Source organism: Macrobrachium rosenbergii, chromosome 55 (genome assembly GCF_040412425.1).
Source record: "Macrobrachium rosenbergii isolate ZJJX-2024 chromosome 55, ASM4041242v1, whole genome shotgun sequence".
Taxonomy (NCBI): domain Eukaryota; kingdom Metazoa; phylum Arthropoda; class Malacostraca; order Decapoda; family Palaemonidae; genus Macrobrachium; species Macrobrachium rosenbergii.
This window is the reverse complement of record NC_089795.1, coordinates 58726331-58743525: the sequence shown is the minus strand read 5'-3', so window position 1 is coordinate 58743525 and position 17195 is coordinate 58726331. Positions and strand designations below refer to the sequence as shown.

General features: G+C 37.2%; 1 protein-coding gene and 1 long non-coding RNA gene across 2 annotated transcripts in view; one reads left to right on the top strand and one right to left on the bottom strand.

Moving 5' to 3' along the window:
• Nucleotides 1-1457: 1457 nt before the first annotated feature.
• LOC136835298 (uncharacterized) overlaps nt 1458-17195 on the bottom strand; it is a 37523-nt gene continuing 21785 nt past the window's right edge. Inside the window, exon 4 of the long non-coding RNA XR_010852093.1 lies at nt 1458-1966. This is a non-coding gene — a long non-coding RNA (uncharacterized lncRNA). The remainder of the gene's footprint in view (nt 1967-17195) is intronic.
• On the top strand, nt 2488-4837 carry LOC136835297 (anti-lipopolysaccharide factor-like). The gene is given in 6 exon segments (XM_067098614.1): nt 2488-2645; nt 2893-3017; nt 4003-4029; nt 4031-4128; nt 4323-4330; nt 4430-4837. Coding segments are annotated over 5 exon segments (369 nt in total). The 5' UTR covers nt 2488-2645; nt 2893-2895; the 3' UTR covers nt 4544-4837.

Here is a 17195-nt window from a genome sequence, read left to right as displayed (position 1 = left end):
ATAACACTGTATTTGTTACTGATTCAGTGAAAAAGTTTGAATGGAGAATTCGTAATCAGAGAGAAAAAAGGCGTAAGTGGTCAGAATGTAAATAGGGTTAACATACAAGCTACCTGTTCCCGTCATGATAATTCCCCACACATTGAAAATTAATCAGAAGACATGGCACAGACCTTTGTTATCACACCTCCCACCTATAGTTATTCATGTGACAAAATTTTATTAATCTAAGCACTGAATCAATGTTCAGTATTCCTATAAGCATATAAATTTCCTGTTATTGGCTAGTGTTATAATCCTCATTTGAAACAAGTGCGATGAGTGCTCAGATAACCTTCATATTATTGACGTAAAGGATTTTATTTCGAAGACTCGCCGAGTCAGAATATCCTTCTTTCCAAAGTTTTTCCTAATTGTTTAATATATTCTTATTACGCTATTTTTTTGTTTTGTTTTGAATAATTCTCGAAATGCCATGCAAATAAGCCACAAAGACATCGAACTTCAATACCTTATTTTCGTCGATGGATAGACGTACCAAAGCAGGTCAGTTTTTGGATTTCACTGACGCTGTTATATTACCACTGTTATTAGGAATGCAAATTTTATGGGTTTTTAGTTTTCTGTAAATGAAAACTACTGAGATGGCTATTTGCCTGTCCGTCAGCAATTGTTCTGTCCGCCCTGAGATCTTCAAAACTACAGAGGCTAGAGGCATGCAAATTGGCATGTTGATCATCCAACCTCCAATCATCAAACGTACCAAATTGCAGCCCTCTAGCCTCGGTAGATTTTGTTTTATTTAAGGTTAAGGTTAGTCACGGATCGTGCCAGACGGTAGATTTTATTTTATTTAAGGTTAAGGTTAGTCACGGATCGTGCGTCTGGCAGCGCTTTCCGGAGGCGTCGCCGACACACCTTCACTTGACCGCATCTGGGAGCAACTGAGCGCTGCCTGGTCCGGTCGTAGCTTAGAGTTTTATACAGCATTATACGCTGTACAGAAAACTTGCTTGCGCCAAAGAATCTTCGGCGCATTTTTTACTTGTTTTCTATTGGATTCAGTGTACATAGACCTCTCTGTCAAGTCGCTCACGGTTTTCAACACATAAGTTTTGCATCATGCATTACATTACTTGAGTTATTTAAGAACTTTGGATGTTGTATGTTTATTCTATATACGCCAAATTACAAAAATAATTCATCAAGTAAATATAACATACATTATATGAAAAATTAAGAAACTATTAATTTTTTATTAAAGTCGTAAGTTTCCCAATAGAGCTAAACAAACAGTTCACTCAGGGCTATTTTTGCGGTTCTGGCAAGTAGGCTTTCTATCCTAATAATAAATACAACACACACACACACATATATATATATATATATATATATATATATATATATATATATATATATATATATATATATATATATATAAAGAAATTCCTCTTGAGTGTACTTTAGTAGTAGGAACTCAGCCTCTACGTTGCAATAAGTAATGACCATGGTCGAAAAGATTCGGCTTGGCCAACTAATTAAGCTATACATAACTGCAAGAAGCGATACGCACCCCACCAAGTATCCCATAAAAGTCAGGTCGTATTAATAACCTTATTAGCATAAACATCTCTCTCCGTGCTCTTATAAATAGTATTCAAGAAAATCATTACCAGTGAGTCACTGATAATAAACAATCATTCCTTCTTTGGATAAGCTAGACCCCAAAACACAGGATGATGAATTATCATTACCAAGTATCTGATTTTGTATTGAGCTGCCAGCGTCTGGACATTCGTAACTGTTACCGATAATTACTCCTAAATATTATCAACATTCTTATATAATTATTTGACAGAATATTTATTTTATATATGAGTCCGAAATGACCGTCCGTTTTGAGTATCTTCAAAATGTCCGCACTCCATACAATTCTTATTCCTGTTATTGTTGTCCTAGCATAGCACTGAAAATGAATGATTTGGAATTAAAAAAAAATAGTTATTACTTATCTGTTAACATATTTAAAAAAGGGTTGATTACTAAGAATAAAAAAGGAAAAACAAAAGCTTCCAATACTATAAGCAAAAAATCTGTTGCTATTGTTTCGCTGATTGAGTTTAAGTTAACTAGCGTCACAACTACCAAGACCAATGCTTGAGATGCAGGGTTTGAGTGATTTTCTAATTGGAAGGGAGGACTGGGAATCCCAGCGTTAACCATGAATGGCATAACAATAAATTAATAAGTCATGAAATCGAAAACAAAAAACACGGAAAATTCCTTTAATTTTCTTTCGGGATGCAAGGACGCATTTTCTGGATTCCCCAGTATTGAGTTCTGTTACTGCACAATTTCCCGGTCTGCTTCCATCCTACTATGACGGATGTAAGAGAATCTTCAAGTTTTCAAAACATCTTCACGAGAGAAAGAGAAGAATTCTGCGAATGAAACCGTTCTTGTTACGCACATTGGTTTTGCCGCAGCCCGGGAATTGCCAGTTGTCGTCGGCCACATATAAGTAAGGGAAGACGAGTTGAACTTGAGTCGAGTCTTGACTGCGGTGCACTCACTTCTCAGGTCTGTCTCGGAAACACGAGATCAGTTTATCAGTATTCTTGCACTGTGAACTTACGTATTGACCGGTAGGTACAGTAAAATATTTCACTTCACAAGTCAGTGGTGAACAGTTCTTACTTTGAGTGTTTAGTGTTTTTTTTTTTTTTTCTACTGACATAGGCCTCAGAATGCCGTGTTATAATTCACGTTCAGATTTCAAAACATATAAATCCCATGTGCATGTAGCCCAAAACTATACTCTTAATAAAATCGAAATAACATGACATATATAGTCATTACAAGTGCACAGACTTGACAATTTCTCTTTTTCAGAAAATGAAACTGTCTGTCGTCTTCAGCGTCGTGATGGTTGGGGTGATGACGTCATCGTTACTTCCCACTTGTGAAGCTCAGGGTTGGGAAGTTGTGGCGGCTGCTGTTGCCGAAAAGATCGCTGGGTAGGTGACTGAAATGACTGGGATTTTTTTTTTCTGATTTGTTCATTAGTGTTGCTTCTAGGCTCTGAGTGGGTCTTACATGTGCAACAAATTTCCGCCTGAAGTTATTTAGTATTTTTTAAAGACTTTCGTCACCACTATGGAGCAATAAACCTGGTAGATCATTCGGTTGTAATTTATTACGTTTGCAGTGGCTTAATTCGTTGAAGAAAGCAGATTATACTAGAGAACATGCGTGATCAATGACTCAAAACTCATCGTTTCTGATTCCTGTTACCGCACCGGGTATTTTTGTAACTACTGTCTACGTTATTATAATGTGACGTGATATTGAAAACACAACCACAAAGAGTCGTGCTGATTTTGTTATAACCCATTATGATTCATATTGATTACACTGCTGATTATAACAAAATCGTACACACACACACACACACACACTATAATATATATATATATATATATATATATATATATATATATATATACCTATATATATATATATATATATATGTATGTATATATATATTCCCTCAGGCAAATTTCAGAGTTTCAGGGTTCTTCATTGGACGGGTACGTCAAAGCACTCACATGGTCCGTGTTTGATTCTCGACCGGCCAATGAAGAATTAGAGGAATTTATTTTTGGTCCCGCTGCTAGGTAACCAACTGGTTCTTAGCCACGTAAAATAAGTCTAATCCTTTGGGCCAGCCCTTGGAGAGCTGTTAATCAGCTCAGTGGTCTGGTTAAACTAAGGTATACTTAACTTCAGAGTTTCAGGGGCGGATTGTGACCAAGGATTTTTAGTATTATATGTATATTATTTGGAATGCATCTTTTGAGGCAGACAAATTTGGAAAGGGGAGAATGACATTCTGACAGGGCAAAAGGGTACATGGGCCAGAAAAAGTTGAGAACCACTGCTCTAGAGATATGCATTCTTGCGTGTTCCCTAATTCGTTGGTGCTTTCTCTCTTCATGACAGTCTCTGGGTGGACAAAATGAGTATTTTAAAACACGTGTCAGTACAGCGTTAATCCTAAAATCAAACGGTTTGAGCTCTACTTCAAGGGCCGGATGTGGTGCCCAGGATGGACTACTATCAGAGGAAGTGAGACATTTATATTCATAGATATCTATATATATATATATATATATATATATATATATATATATATATATATATATATATATATATATATATATATATTATATATATAATTATCATTATTTTATTGTTATTACTGCTGCTGATCGTGTCATATAATTGTCATTACCACATGATTATACGATGATGATAATTAGAATCTGACGTTGTTATTGCTAACTGCCAGCAAATAATCACTACTATTAGGCCTTGAGAAATATCGTTTTCAACTTAAACAACATTTTTAATCACCCCAACAGCTGAGACTCGCAGCCGATCTGGCGTCGTTACCAAAACAACCCAAGACTTCGTCAGGAAAGCCTTCCAGTCCGGCATCGTAACTGAGGAGCAAGCAAGGGTCTGGCTTAACTCTAAATAGAAAAAAGTTGTCCAGCTTCCTCCAAGAATATTCCTCTCTTCATAAGACGATCATCAGGTTTCATTTCTCATATATTAATCCAGATGCTTCCCTTTCTGAATGTTACTCAACGGCACAATCAAGAGGCCACTGGATATACATACTTCATTACATTTACTTCCTGGAAACAGGAATTCACTTATAACCTGCCTCTACCCACGAGTTGAACTTGTTATAGAGCCCGCTCGTCTCGGTGTCCTCACCAAAAGTGGTATTCAACATGAGACTGTTTTTAAATAAAATTACCTACTGGTCTGTTTTGTGTTCATGTTCCCACGATCATTTGTTTTCATCGGTTTCATGGAGCTTCTGTTATCTGAGAGAATATTCCGAGAGTCCAAAACGATTAAAAGGCAAACTTCAATTATATGAAGATGCTCTAAAAAACGAGATACTTACGTTATATATCTTCATCTGCAAATCTAGATAGAAATTTAAACTGAAAGGGCATTACGGAAATAAACCATGGTACAGTAAAAATGCTCAGACGTTCTTATGAAGAAGGGCGAAGAGGTCACTCACTAGCGGAGACTAAGAGAAAGTAAGAGCTGAAACGCAAATCCGGTTCACAGCACCGCTTCCATTAATATTTTCTTCTTCTCCTCACTTTAGCTTTGGTTATTCTACAGTACGAGGAACCGTGATATAATCTATCATTAGCTTTCTGGCTATCTATTTAGGCTACAGTAACTATCTCTGTGCCTATCAGTTGAAGATTAAATGAAATGTCCAAAAATCAGAAGAAAAAGTTCGCTCTTTTACCGAAAAACCTGTCTATTCATTTAGGCAAGTATAAGCAAAAGGCACTACTGTTGTAATATATACAGTATGTATGTACGTATGCATATGTATATATATAAATATATATATACATATACATATATATATATATATATAGATATATATATATACATATATATACTGTATATATGTGTGTCTGTGTGTACATATATATATATATATATATATATATATATATATATATATATATATATATATATATATATATATATATATATATATATTGCTCCCTGAGGATTAAGTTCCTCCGATATCTGTAGAGTCAGAAGACTCCCACAGATATCAGGGCACCACTTATTCCTTTTGTAATCCTCCATGTTGTCGCCTTATAAGATCCTGAGTCTTTTTTTTTTAGCAGGCAGCCACCAGGAAGGATAATCATCTTGGCTCAGGGATGAGGGATGGACAATATGCTAGACCTTCTTAAAAAAAGTTCCACAGGTAGTCAGAAAAAGAACCCAAGCTTTGATAACATTAAGGTGTCCTCTGGTAGTGACTCCGCCACCATTTTCTAACCGTCATGGTAACAAGGTTCTGCCCTATGACCTGTTTCCTTTATTACAAACTTAAAGGCTCATGACGTAACCCAATATGGCTCTAAGAAACTCCACCATAGCCAGGTCTTGAGAGTCCTCATATCTAAAAAACATCAGAGTAGAGAGTTAAAGGCGCCTCTAACTAGAATACGGGCTCTACACGTTTTGAGGAACTACACCTCTTGGCGAGGCAAACGTTTACATCAAGGGATCTGTGGAAGAGCCGAAGTCTTGTATAGATGAAGTTGTACTCCAGTGTAGGGCAGATTTAGAATCCTGCACTAACCTTATAGATTACCCTTCCTAGCCCAGTGAAATTTGTAATGATGCCACACAAAAGAAGGCAGCTGAATGCAAACAATACTTTCAACTCAATTATGGGCCTACTTCTGCCACAGCCTCTCAGCCTTGTATTATCATAAACTACGAAAGTCTGAAAGTCTATATTCAGATTTAATAATACATTTATGATTTATCTACCCATCCATCCATTGCAAGTGCAAACCATAATAATCTTGTGACAGCTGATTTCGAGAAAAATGTCATAAGGAGCAAACAAAAATTTCTTGTAGTTTTAACACTAAACTAGTTATAGGAGAGTCATCAACAGTACATCGACATCTAAAGTCGTAAACCACTTCATATCGTTTTTTCTAGTTCGAAAGAACATCCTACTATCGGTAGCATCTTCGCATATGAAACGACAGGACCCAGGTCCAACTTCTTGGCGAGAGTGCTAAGTTAACAAACCAGGTAAATCTGTTGACCTACCAGGTAAATCTGTTGACTCAAGTGTATTAGGCACTGGGTAGCTAGATATAAGTGGGAGTTTCACCATGATTAAAAGGCCGATTAGGGTAGCAACATCCCCTTTTCGTCTGTTGGTATGTTAGAGTCCAGAGGACGGCTGTATGCCCCTTGCTGGTACAAAGACTACTTAATCCCTACCAACCACCAGAGAGACCGCTCTTTCTATGGGAGGAAACTGTAGGACGACTCTGTATACATACATACATACATACATACATATAATATATAAATATATATGTGTATGTATATATGTATATATATACTGTATATATAATCTCATATATAAAAGTGAATGTTTGTGTGTTTGTGCATTAGTTTGTATGCAAGTTTGTATGTTTGTGCGCTATACAAATATAAACCGCTTGACCGATCGAGACAAAATTTGGCACGTGGCAATCATTTGACCCACCTTAGATAACAGGGTAAGTTTCAAACCTTTACCCACTTCCCCTTCCCCCTTCCCTTTGTAACTTATGTGGTAAATAACTCTACGATTTTATCCTACCTCATCATGTACTTGAGATCACAGAAATATATTACTGAAAATGCTTTTCAGTCACAACAATAATATCTGGATAAAAGGGACAGTCACCACAGTAATATCTGGATAAAAGGGACAGCCACTAAAGTAATATCTGGATAAAAGGAACAGTCACCACAGTAATAACTGGTTAAAGGTGACAGACAGCACAGTAATACTTGGATAAAAGGGACAGTTACCACATTAATACCTAGATAAAAGAGAGTCACCAAAGTAATACCTGGATAAAGGGGACAGACAGCACAGTAATGACTGGATAAAAGGGACAGTCACCCCAGTAATATCTGGATAAAAGGGACAGTCACCACAGTAATACCTGGATGAAAGGAACAAATAGCACAGTAATACCTGGTTAAAGGGGACAGACAGCACAGCAATAACTGGTTAAAGGGGACAGACAGCACAGTACACAGTAAAAAAGTTAAGCATATCTTAGTTTAACCAGACCACTGAGCTGATAAACAGCTCTCCTACGGCTGGCCCGGAGGATTAGATTTATTTTTACGTGGCTAAGAACCAATTGGTTACCTAGCAACGGGACCTACAGCTTATTGTGGAACCCGAACCACATTATAGCGAGAAATGAATTTCTATCACCAGAAACAAATTCCTCTTGTTCTTCACTGGCCGGTCGGAGATTCGAACTCGCGACCAACAGAGTGGTAGCTGAGAACGGAACCCGCTCACCCAGCGAGGAACTAACAGAATACCTAGTTGAAGATATATATATTATATACATATTGTATATGTATATATATATATGCATATATTTATTTGTGTTATACATATACATATGAGTGTGTATGTGTGTGTGTAGGTATGCGTGTGTGTGTGTGTGTGAGTGTGTGCGAGTATGTGTGTGTGTGTCAGTTAGATTGCAGGAGTACAGAAATGAGTGAAAAAGTTCTGGTGAAGTGCATAAATTTCTTTATTATATAGCTACTGAAGCAAATCTTTAAGAATGTAGCTCATGCAGGTATGACTCCTGGTAACGCTATCCTTACTGTCAAAAAACCACGTTTTAGAAATGTCAACTCATATCAAAAGAGACCTTTTCGTAAACAGGAAACGCCATTGCTGTTCTTGGGATTCGCAGTAGCAATCATACTTCATTATTTTACACAACAACTAAAGGTTGTCTGATCCTTTGACCTTCATAATCTGTTCAAATATTTTGCTCCAAAACTTTATGTAAACTTTCCCATTTCAAGTTTAATGGAAGGTTTTCTTCAAGATCTTTTGTATTTTCCTAGCTATGATAAATATTTACACAAACGTGATTATACATAACATATATACAGTAGGTACGTATAAATATTATTATATATAATACATATATATGTATACATTATATTATATATATAATGTATATATATATATTGTGTATATATATATATATATATATATATATATATATATATATATATATATATATATATATATATATATATATATATATATATATATATATAAATAATGTGTGTGTGTGTTTGTGTGTATAGAGAGAGTTTGTTAGTGTGCGTTTGTGTGTGTCGCTTTACATATACGCATGCATAAAATCTATGCTGTAAGAAAATACTAAATTACCAGAGTTTTGATCGGATATGTGGGAGTTATTCAGCAATTACTTTATCATGTTACACCAACCAAGATTATGCCTAGATGACGTCATCAATGTAACCAAACAGGTTTTCATCGTAAGGAAAAAGTGGAAAACCCTCACCCAAGCCTCATTTTTTTTGTTTTCTAGATGGAGAAGAAGAATTTGAAAGATTCCTAAAGTTTATTTCAGATTTCTAAGATCTGAATTCCCTTGAATGAATCTTTTCTTTTTCGCAACTTACATTGCATCCAAAATCTGTCATTAATTACATTTTCCTTCTTCAATAGCCACGAATCTTAGATTCTCTATTATATATATATATATATATATATATATATATATATATATATATATATATATATATATATATATATATATATATATATATATATATATATATAACTGTGTGTGTGTGTGTGTGTGTGTGTATCTTATCCAGCGATTTTCGGTGCCACGCAATCCGGTTCCTTAAGAAATGCATAGCAGATTGTGTGGCGCCGAAATCGCTGGATAATAAGATACGAGAGAGAGAGAGAGAGAGAGAGAGAGAGAGAGAGAGAGAGAGAGAGAGAGAGAGAGAGAGAGAGAGAGAGAGAGAGAGATCCGTTTCCTGTTTTTATGGAAGAGATCTTGAAGGAAGACGTAAGGAAGAAAAAGATCGAATTGGAAGAATTACGGATGAAGAGCAAGAAAATCAGAAGAATTAGAACACAGAGTAAAATCAGGGGAAAGCCCAGAGATCCCATACATCTATGGTAGTCCAAAGATCCATAAGAAAGGGTGCCCGTTAAGACCGATCGTTCGTAGCAACGACGAGATCACCGCAGAGGAGGCTGGAGAGATTTCTTTCCAACATAATGAGTAAATGGGTGGTTTTAGTATCTGAAGGGCACCTAAAACATGACATGAACCTCGTAGATGAACTATCTAAAATTAACGTAAAAGATTGTAAACTTGCGAGTTTGGATGTAACTTCCCTGTTTACCAACGTATCAGTCAAAAAAGACGATGGAAGTAACAAAACAGAATAAGGAGGAAGAGTTTTACACGTGTGACCTACATCATGACGTTTTTATAAAACTGCTGACAGCGGCACTCAGCTTCAATGTGTTTAAGTGGGGGGAAAACCATTACATACGGGAAAAAATGGCGTGGCTACGGGTTCCGCCGATCTTAGCTAACATTTTTATGGAATGGTTTCAAACGGAAGAGGTGGGTAAATTAAATAAAAGGAGCCTAAATATCATCAAATGGGTAAGATACGTGGATGATATCCTGATTATTTACGGGTAAGATACGTGGATGATATCCTGATTGTTTATAAGGGAGAAATGGAAGAACTACAGAAGTTCCTTGAAAACATATATAAACTAAATGACCAAATCAAGTTCACCACAGAAGAAGAGGAGGAGGGAGAAATTACTTTCTTGGGTGCACTGGTAAAGAGGGACGTGGCAAATTTAAAATTCACGCTACACAGAAAGAAGACACGCCAATTCATACATACATATGTTCTCCAGTCATGGGAAAGAAATTAAAATGGGAGTAATGGCAGGGTTGGCCATCATGGCTTATAGGATTTAGAGTCCCGAATTCTTAGATGAAGAGCTGGAATACCCGAGGGAGAGTTTTAGGAGATTAGGATACCCTAAGTACTGGTGGGAATGGGCACACATTAAGGCAAGAAAAAACTATTTTGGGGAGAGGGGAGGAATAAAGTTAAAGTATACCTTAGTTTTACCAGACCACTGAGCTGATTAACAGCTCTCCTAGGGCTGGCCCGAAGGATTAAACTTTATTTTACGTGGCTAAGAACCATTTGGTTACTTAGCAACGGGACCTACTGCTTATTGTGGAATCCGAACCACATTATAGCGAGAAATGAATTTCTATCACCAGAAATAAATTCCTCTAACTTTTCGTTAGCCGGCCGGGGGAATTGAAATCCGGCCCATCGAGTGACAGTCCGCAGCTCTACCGACTCAGCCAACACAGAGCTTGAGGGGAGGAATAGAAAATGAACATTTGAAAGGGAAGAATATAATTACAGTTCCGGACATCAACACTATTACTGTACACCCATCAACAGGAAGCCAGACAATTTCAAACTGATAGGCAGTTACAAAAACACCATTAGGAATAAAATAGTTAGAAACAAAGAGTCGGTAGAGGGGGGAGAGGTAAGGGGGGTTATACATGGCAGTGTGCCTAGACTGTGAAGAGCGTTACTTCGGCGAAAGCGACGAATCCTGCAAAGAACAGGGAAAACAACATAAACGAAACAAAAGGCACTACAATCAGTCGTCCGCAGTTGCCAATCGCTGTTGGGAAAAAGACCACAAAATAGACTGGGAGAATATGAATTTTTTATACAGGAACACTAACAAAATGGCAAGACTGATCGTAGAAAATGCCTTCATATCTTGCGCAAACAATGTAATGGCAGGCAATACTGGAAACGGATTTGAAGACAACCTATCAAGAAAAATCATATGCTCTATAATAGAAACGACACACGAAAACACAAGAGACCACTTGAACAACGCACACCTGGAAGAAGCCGCAGGTAGAGAAAGGCCAAGGTCACAAGGGCAGGGCCACACAGGAGAAGGAGGATAATCAAAGGACTAAAGAAGCCAGCATACGCAATTGGAAAAAACAGGGCTTTAATCCACTCCCCCATACACATATAAATACAGCTGGATACGTGTCCGGTCATTCTATGGATACTTGAAAATGAAAACGGTTAGTCCTGGAAAGCTTGTAACTTTTCCTGAATAAATATCTCCACTAGATACCATCCAGTTTTAATGAAGTCCTGTTAGTAAATATATATATATATATATATATATATATATATATATATATATATATATATATATATATATATATATATAATATATATATATATATATATAATATACACATAAGTATGTGTGTGTGTTAGAATTTTTGTCACTTATACGCACGTAATTTCTTATTTTCACATTACTAAGCCGCAAATATCATTTAATAGCGAATTCATTGTAATCTGGAATTAGCTTACACGGGGGGGGTTACAATTTGGTACCGTCCACCTATGTGCAAAACTCATTCATCCCCTACCACAGTAGCTGTAATCTGTAAACAATGATAATAATGAAAAACTACGAAGAAACAATACTCTGAAGAGTTATTTATAAGTTGATATCGATTCTGCAATACTCATTCTTGTCGAATCGAGGTTCAGGATCTAGAACTGATTTCAACCTATCTCCACCATAACCGCTGACTGCTAAGCTTGTAACTTCATTCACTTGTTATCATCACAAAACTTCGAAAACCCAGTCAAGAAAATACCTCGAATATCTCTTCCAATACTGATATATAAGTTGTTATCTTCCAAGAAAGTGAAGTCACTCAAGCTAGTATGTTATTATAGTTTGCCTTGTCCTACTAAAGCATTTCCAAATGGTGCATTTTTCTTTATACAGTGCCAATGTTAATTGGCATTGCAATGAAGAGCGTATTGCACGAGAATATTATCGTCCCTTTTTTTTTTTTTAGTATTGTGAGCTGTTTCCATCCCCTAAATGAAGAAAGGATATTGTGTAATATGTTTTGAGTTCCTGGAAAGATCAGACAACCCCTTCAACTTTTTATGCAGTAGTCACGGATTTTCCCTCGATCAAGTCTCTTATTTTCCTACAACAATATTATAGCAAGTAGACAAAAATTAACTATTGTGTCCTTTAAAACACTTTACAAAAATAAAATAACCACAGAGAAAAAATACCGTGAGATTTTACTTGAAATAACAAAAGAATTCACGCCATGGAAACTGGTTTGGAGGTCGGAAAATATAAAGAAATGTGAGAACAGTTATGTGCGGTTTCACTTCTGACTTGGTCAGGCTATCTCCTGATGCTTTGAACTCAAATTTTCCCGTCTGCTTCACCGTTGAACGTATTGTATTTACTTACTGAAAACTTGCTAACATTGTATCTTCATACTTATAGTTCAAAATACAAACGCTTTCAACATTTTAGTGTTATCACGACATACTTCTACAACTGATGACATGTGTCATTTTCTTCTCTGATGGATTTGACTGACAGTTTGGATAGAGCGAGATTTAGAAGGAAGAGGATTTGACATTTCATGATTAAAGAAGATGAGAATTTCAATAATTGTACTGGCTGGTTAAATCAACAGTTACTACTCCTTATTCAGTGTTAACATTATCATTATAATTCTTACAGGGTTCATCAGTGTCCTATTAGGGATCGCCCTGGTATCCACATTGGTCCCCAAAACTGAAGCACAACATTTTCAGGATTTAATCGGAGGGTTATCGGGAGATGGTCTCGTTGAAACACCGACAAAACAACTTACAATGTAACTTTAAAGAAACCGTTTTTATCATAATAACAATATAATAATAAAAATAGTAATAATTATGGGTGTATAAATACCTGGTTTTACATGTTATCTTACCCTCCTACTACTACTACTATTACCGGTTGTAGGCCCAATTGATATACATTTCAAGATCGCGTCCCATAGTCAGTTTGTGCCCATACAAGTGTAACAAGTATGTTCTTGAATACATCGCTGTTTACTCACATTATCATACGTTATTTTGATCTTGTTATCAACACACAAACATACTCATATAGCTTTCATACACACACACCCATATATATATATATATATATATATATATATATATATATATATATATATATATATATATATATATATATATATATATATATGACTTACTATCTGGGAAAGAATACTGTGGGGGGTAAGACACCACTAGCACCAAAGGGGTGGGGGAGGGAAAGGGGTGACATGTAAAAATAACGAAAACGCTGAGATGAATGGTGACACTCCCAATGTCTTTAAGTCCAAGTTTAGCCCCGAATAGAAAGGGAGCGGGGGGTTGTGAGGGGGTGAAAAATAAAATGTCAAAAATTACAGATATTAGTGTCTAAGTCATAGTTTCCAAGGCTGCTGGGATGAATAGTAACACTCCCGATGCCCTTTAAGTCCAATTTTAGTCCAATAGGAATGGGGGTGAGAATGGGTGAAATATAAAATGTCAAAAATGCTGGGCAATGTAACTGAAGCAACTATCTTAACAAGAGAGAGAGAGAGAGAGAGAGAGAGAGTTTATTGGTTGCCATTCAGTTTTCCCGGGCAGCGCCGGATTGGTCAGCTAATATATATATGATTCCATGAGTTCATAAATATGTGACATGTAGTGTTTTTGCGATAATCAGCGAATATACAGGTGGATGGTATTTGTAAGGCCAATCATCTGCAAACTCAGCATCCTATGCTAAGGCAAAATCACCGTGAAGACTTGGAGACAACCGTGGGCGGAAGTGCCGTCAGCATTTTGTCTCAAATGTTCGAGAAGCTTTGTCCAGTTAAGATCTGGATACGGGTGTTTCATGGAAAAGACGTTCGTAGGTTTGTGTGAAATGTAAAGCAGTTTGTAGGGTAAGGTTGAGCACTTCTGTGAAAAAGTCATACATTTCGATTTGAAGGAGCTGAGTGAGAAGGACTTTCTCTGGGACCAAATCCTTTGCTGGAAGGGTGAGAGTTGAAAACGAACAATAACTTCACATTTAGTGGCCTATCATTTTGTTATCATTTCTTATAATTTATTTTGTGGTGTTATGGAGTGTCACAGACTAAGTCTAACAAGAGATGTTTCTCTCTCTCTCTACAGATGTTTCATGCAAGTGCTTATGGAAGCCATGGACAGCCAAAGTTAGCCATGCAAAGTCATGCACAGGAACTTGGCCACTTAAGAGAATTGGTGATAAAGAGACATGTAAAGTTAGAATGGAAAAATACCCAGTGACTCAATGGGAGATGGGAATTAATCCCATACTTTATTTTTTATTTTATGACTGGTTAATGGGTTTGGGAAATGGTTCAGTAACTTTCTATTATCATATCACATTTTTAACCTGACTTGTTAGTTTGCAGAATAAATTATTTTTGTAAACCAAGTTTGATTTACACACATTAGATATAGAGCATTTAGTTTCACGAGAGAGAGAGAGAGAGAGAGAGAGAGAGAGAGAGAGAGAGAGATGCCAGAGCTGCTTGTGAGAGAGAGGAAGGACAATGCTACCAACATTTTCAAAGAGTAAGTGTTAACAATCTGTTTTCCTTGTTTTATATGATATATATTGATATATATATATATATATATATATATATATATATATATATATATATATATACTCATATGAGAGGTAGGTACTAAATATGTATGTGTGTGTGTGTGTGTGTTGTGTACATAACTGTAACAAACACAATCCCCTCTTACTTCTTGATTTCTTCACACACTCTGGATGCACTTGTCACAACAAAACCTGAGATCCAAATAAAGAACCAAATGAAGAATTTCTGGTGTCTGAGCAGGATTCGAACCCTCACATGGAATATACATACCGCAACTAGTCAAAGTGACCAGTAGTTTCAGCCTAAACAGCAATGAATGGTTAGACTCTTGGACAGGATGGTGAGGGACGAATCTGTACCAGTGCTATTAAATGTATCTGAATTCTACAGATATAAGTACCTAAGAGCAGGAACAGCCTTAAAACCTTTTTCACGGTCAGGTGGTTACCGTTATCCTTTTCTGATATTAAGGGAACAGGTTCAAATCCTGTCATGATGTCAGAATTTCTGCTAACACCAGCTAAAAAAAAAATTGGTCATATTCAACTTTTAATAATCATATATGATTAAGTTTAATTTGTCAAGGAATAATTACTGTAAAATTGAAAATTATTTTTGTCAAAAAATTAATTTTGGATATTTATGTGTCAGTGAATTTACTTAGCAACTAAAACTTATTGTAAAAATTAAAATGATTCAATTGTCTTAAAAATTAATTTTGGATCTGTCTAATTTAATTTACATATCAACATTCATTTGTGGTTGTCTGTTCACAAACAAATACACGTGTAAGAGACCCATCGCACCGATGGCGGTCTCTTTCGAGTACACGTGTGTGTGCGTGTGTGCTTCATATCTTCGGAGGGACCCAGACAAAGAGGGAACAAGAACATCCTGTTTTCTCTGAAGGAACACAATTTCTACCATACAGTATTTCCGTCAGTTTCTCCCTAACCATTGTTGTCTTGATTTATGTACAATCACCACCACTTGCATTGCCATGCAAGCATTCTAATCATGTACTCATAATGTTCCACCGAATCTTCTGTATAAAACTGTATGTATGTTTCTGTTTGTGAAGACGCAAAACGTCTCGCCATTTCACATATTTTATGCTATTGCATTGTATTCATTAATCTGTCTCGAATCTCATGCAATTGGCCATATGTATATTTATTCAGTAAGGAACCACCAATAAACCAGTCAACACCCAGCCAGCATGTCACTCTATACCGTCCTTACACTGGTGACCCCGGAGTGACACAAAGGAGCCGATGGCAGACGGCCGACCCAAGATGACGACCCATGCGCCAACAGACCCTTCGCCGCCTCCCCGCTTCCCGCTGTTCCCGAGCTCTCGGTAGATGTCCGACCCTCTGAGATGACCCACCCCACCACAGGAACCCTGGACGCCTCCTCCAAGCAGCCTGCCACAGCCCCCGAACTCGTACTGGACGACCTGGCCAACGAAGGACCAGCCAACGTCAGCCAACATCATCCTTCAACCTGCTACCGTCCTCAAGTTCCTGCCAGCCCCCGAACTCGTACCGGACGACCTGACCAACGAAGGACCATCCAATGTCAGTGGACGTCATCTTTCAACCCGCTACCATCCTCGAGTTCCTGCCGGCTGGTGCCGCCCTTCAGCCTCCTACCCACCCCAAGCCCAAGCCCAAGCCCTTCGCATCCATTTCAGTTGTCAGCAAGACGATTTCCGCACTGGACGCCTTTGCTTTGGGAGTATTGTAAGAGACCCATCGCACTGATGGCGGTCTCTTTTGAGCACGTGTGAGAGTCGTCGCCATATCTTCGGAGGACCCAGACAAAGAGGGAACAAGAACATCGTTTCTCTCGAGAACGCAACTTCGTGCAATATTTCCGTCTGTTTCTCCTAACCATTGTTGTCTCGATTTATTTACAATCACCAATACTTGCATTGCCCTGCAAGCATTCCCAATCATGTACTCATAATGTTCCACGAATCTTCTGTATCAAACAGTATGTATGTTTCTGTTTGTGAAGACGCCAAACGTCTCACCATTTCACAGGTTATTGTTACTGCATTGTATTCATTAATCTGTCTCGAATCTCGTGCAATTGGCCATATGTGGGAATTTCATGGCCTTCCATTGATAT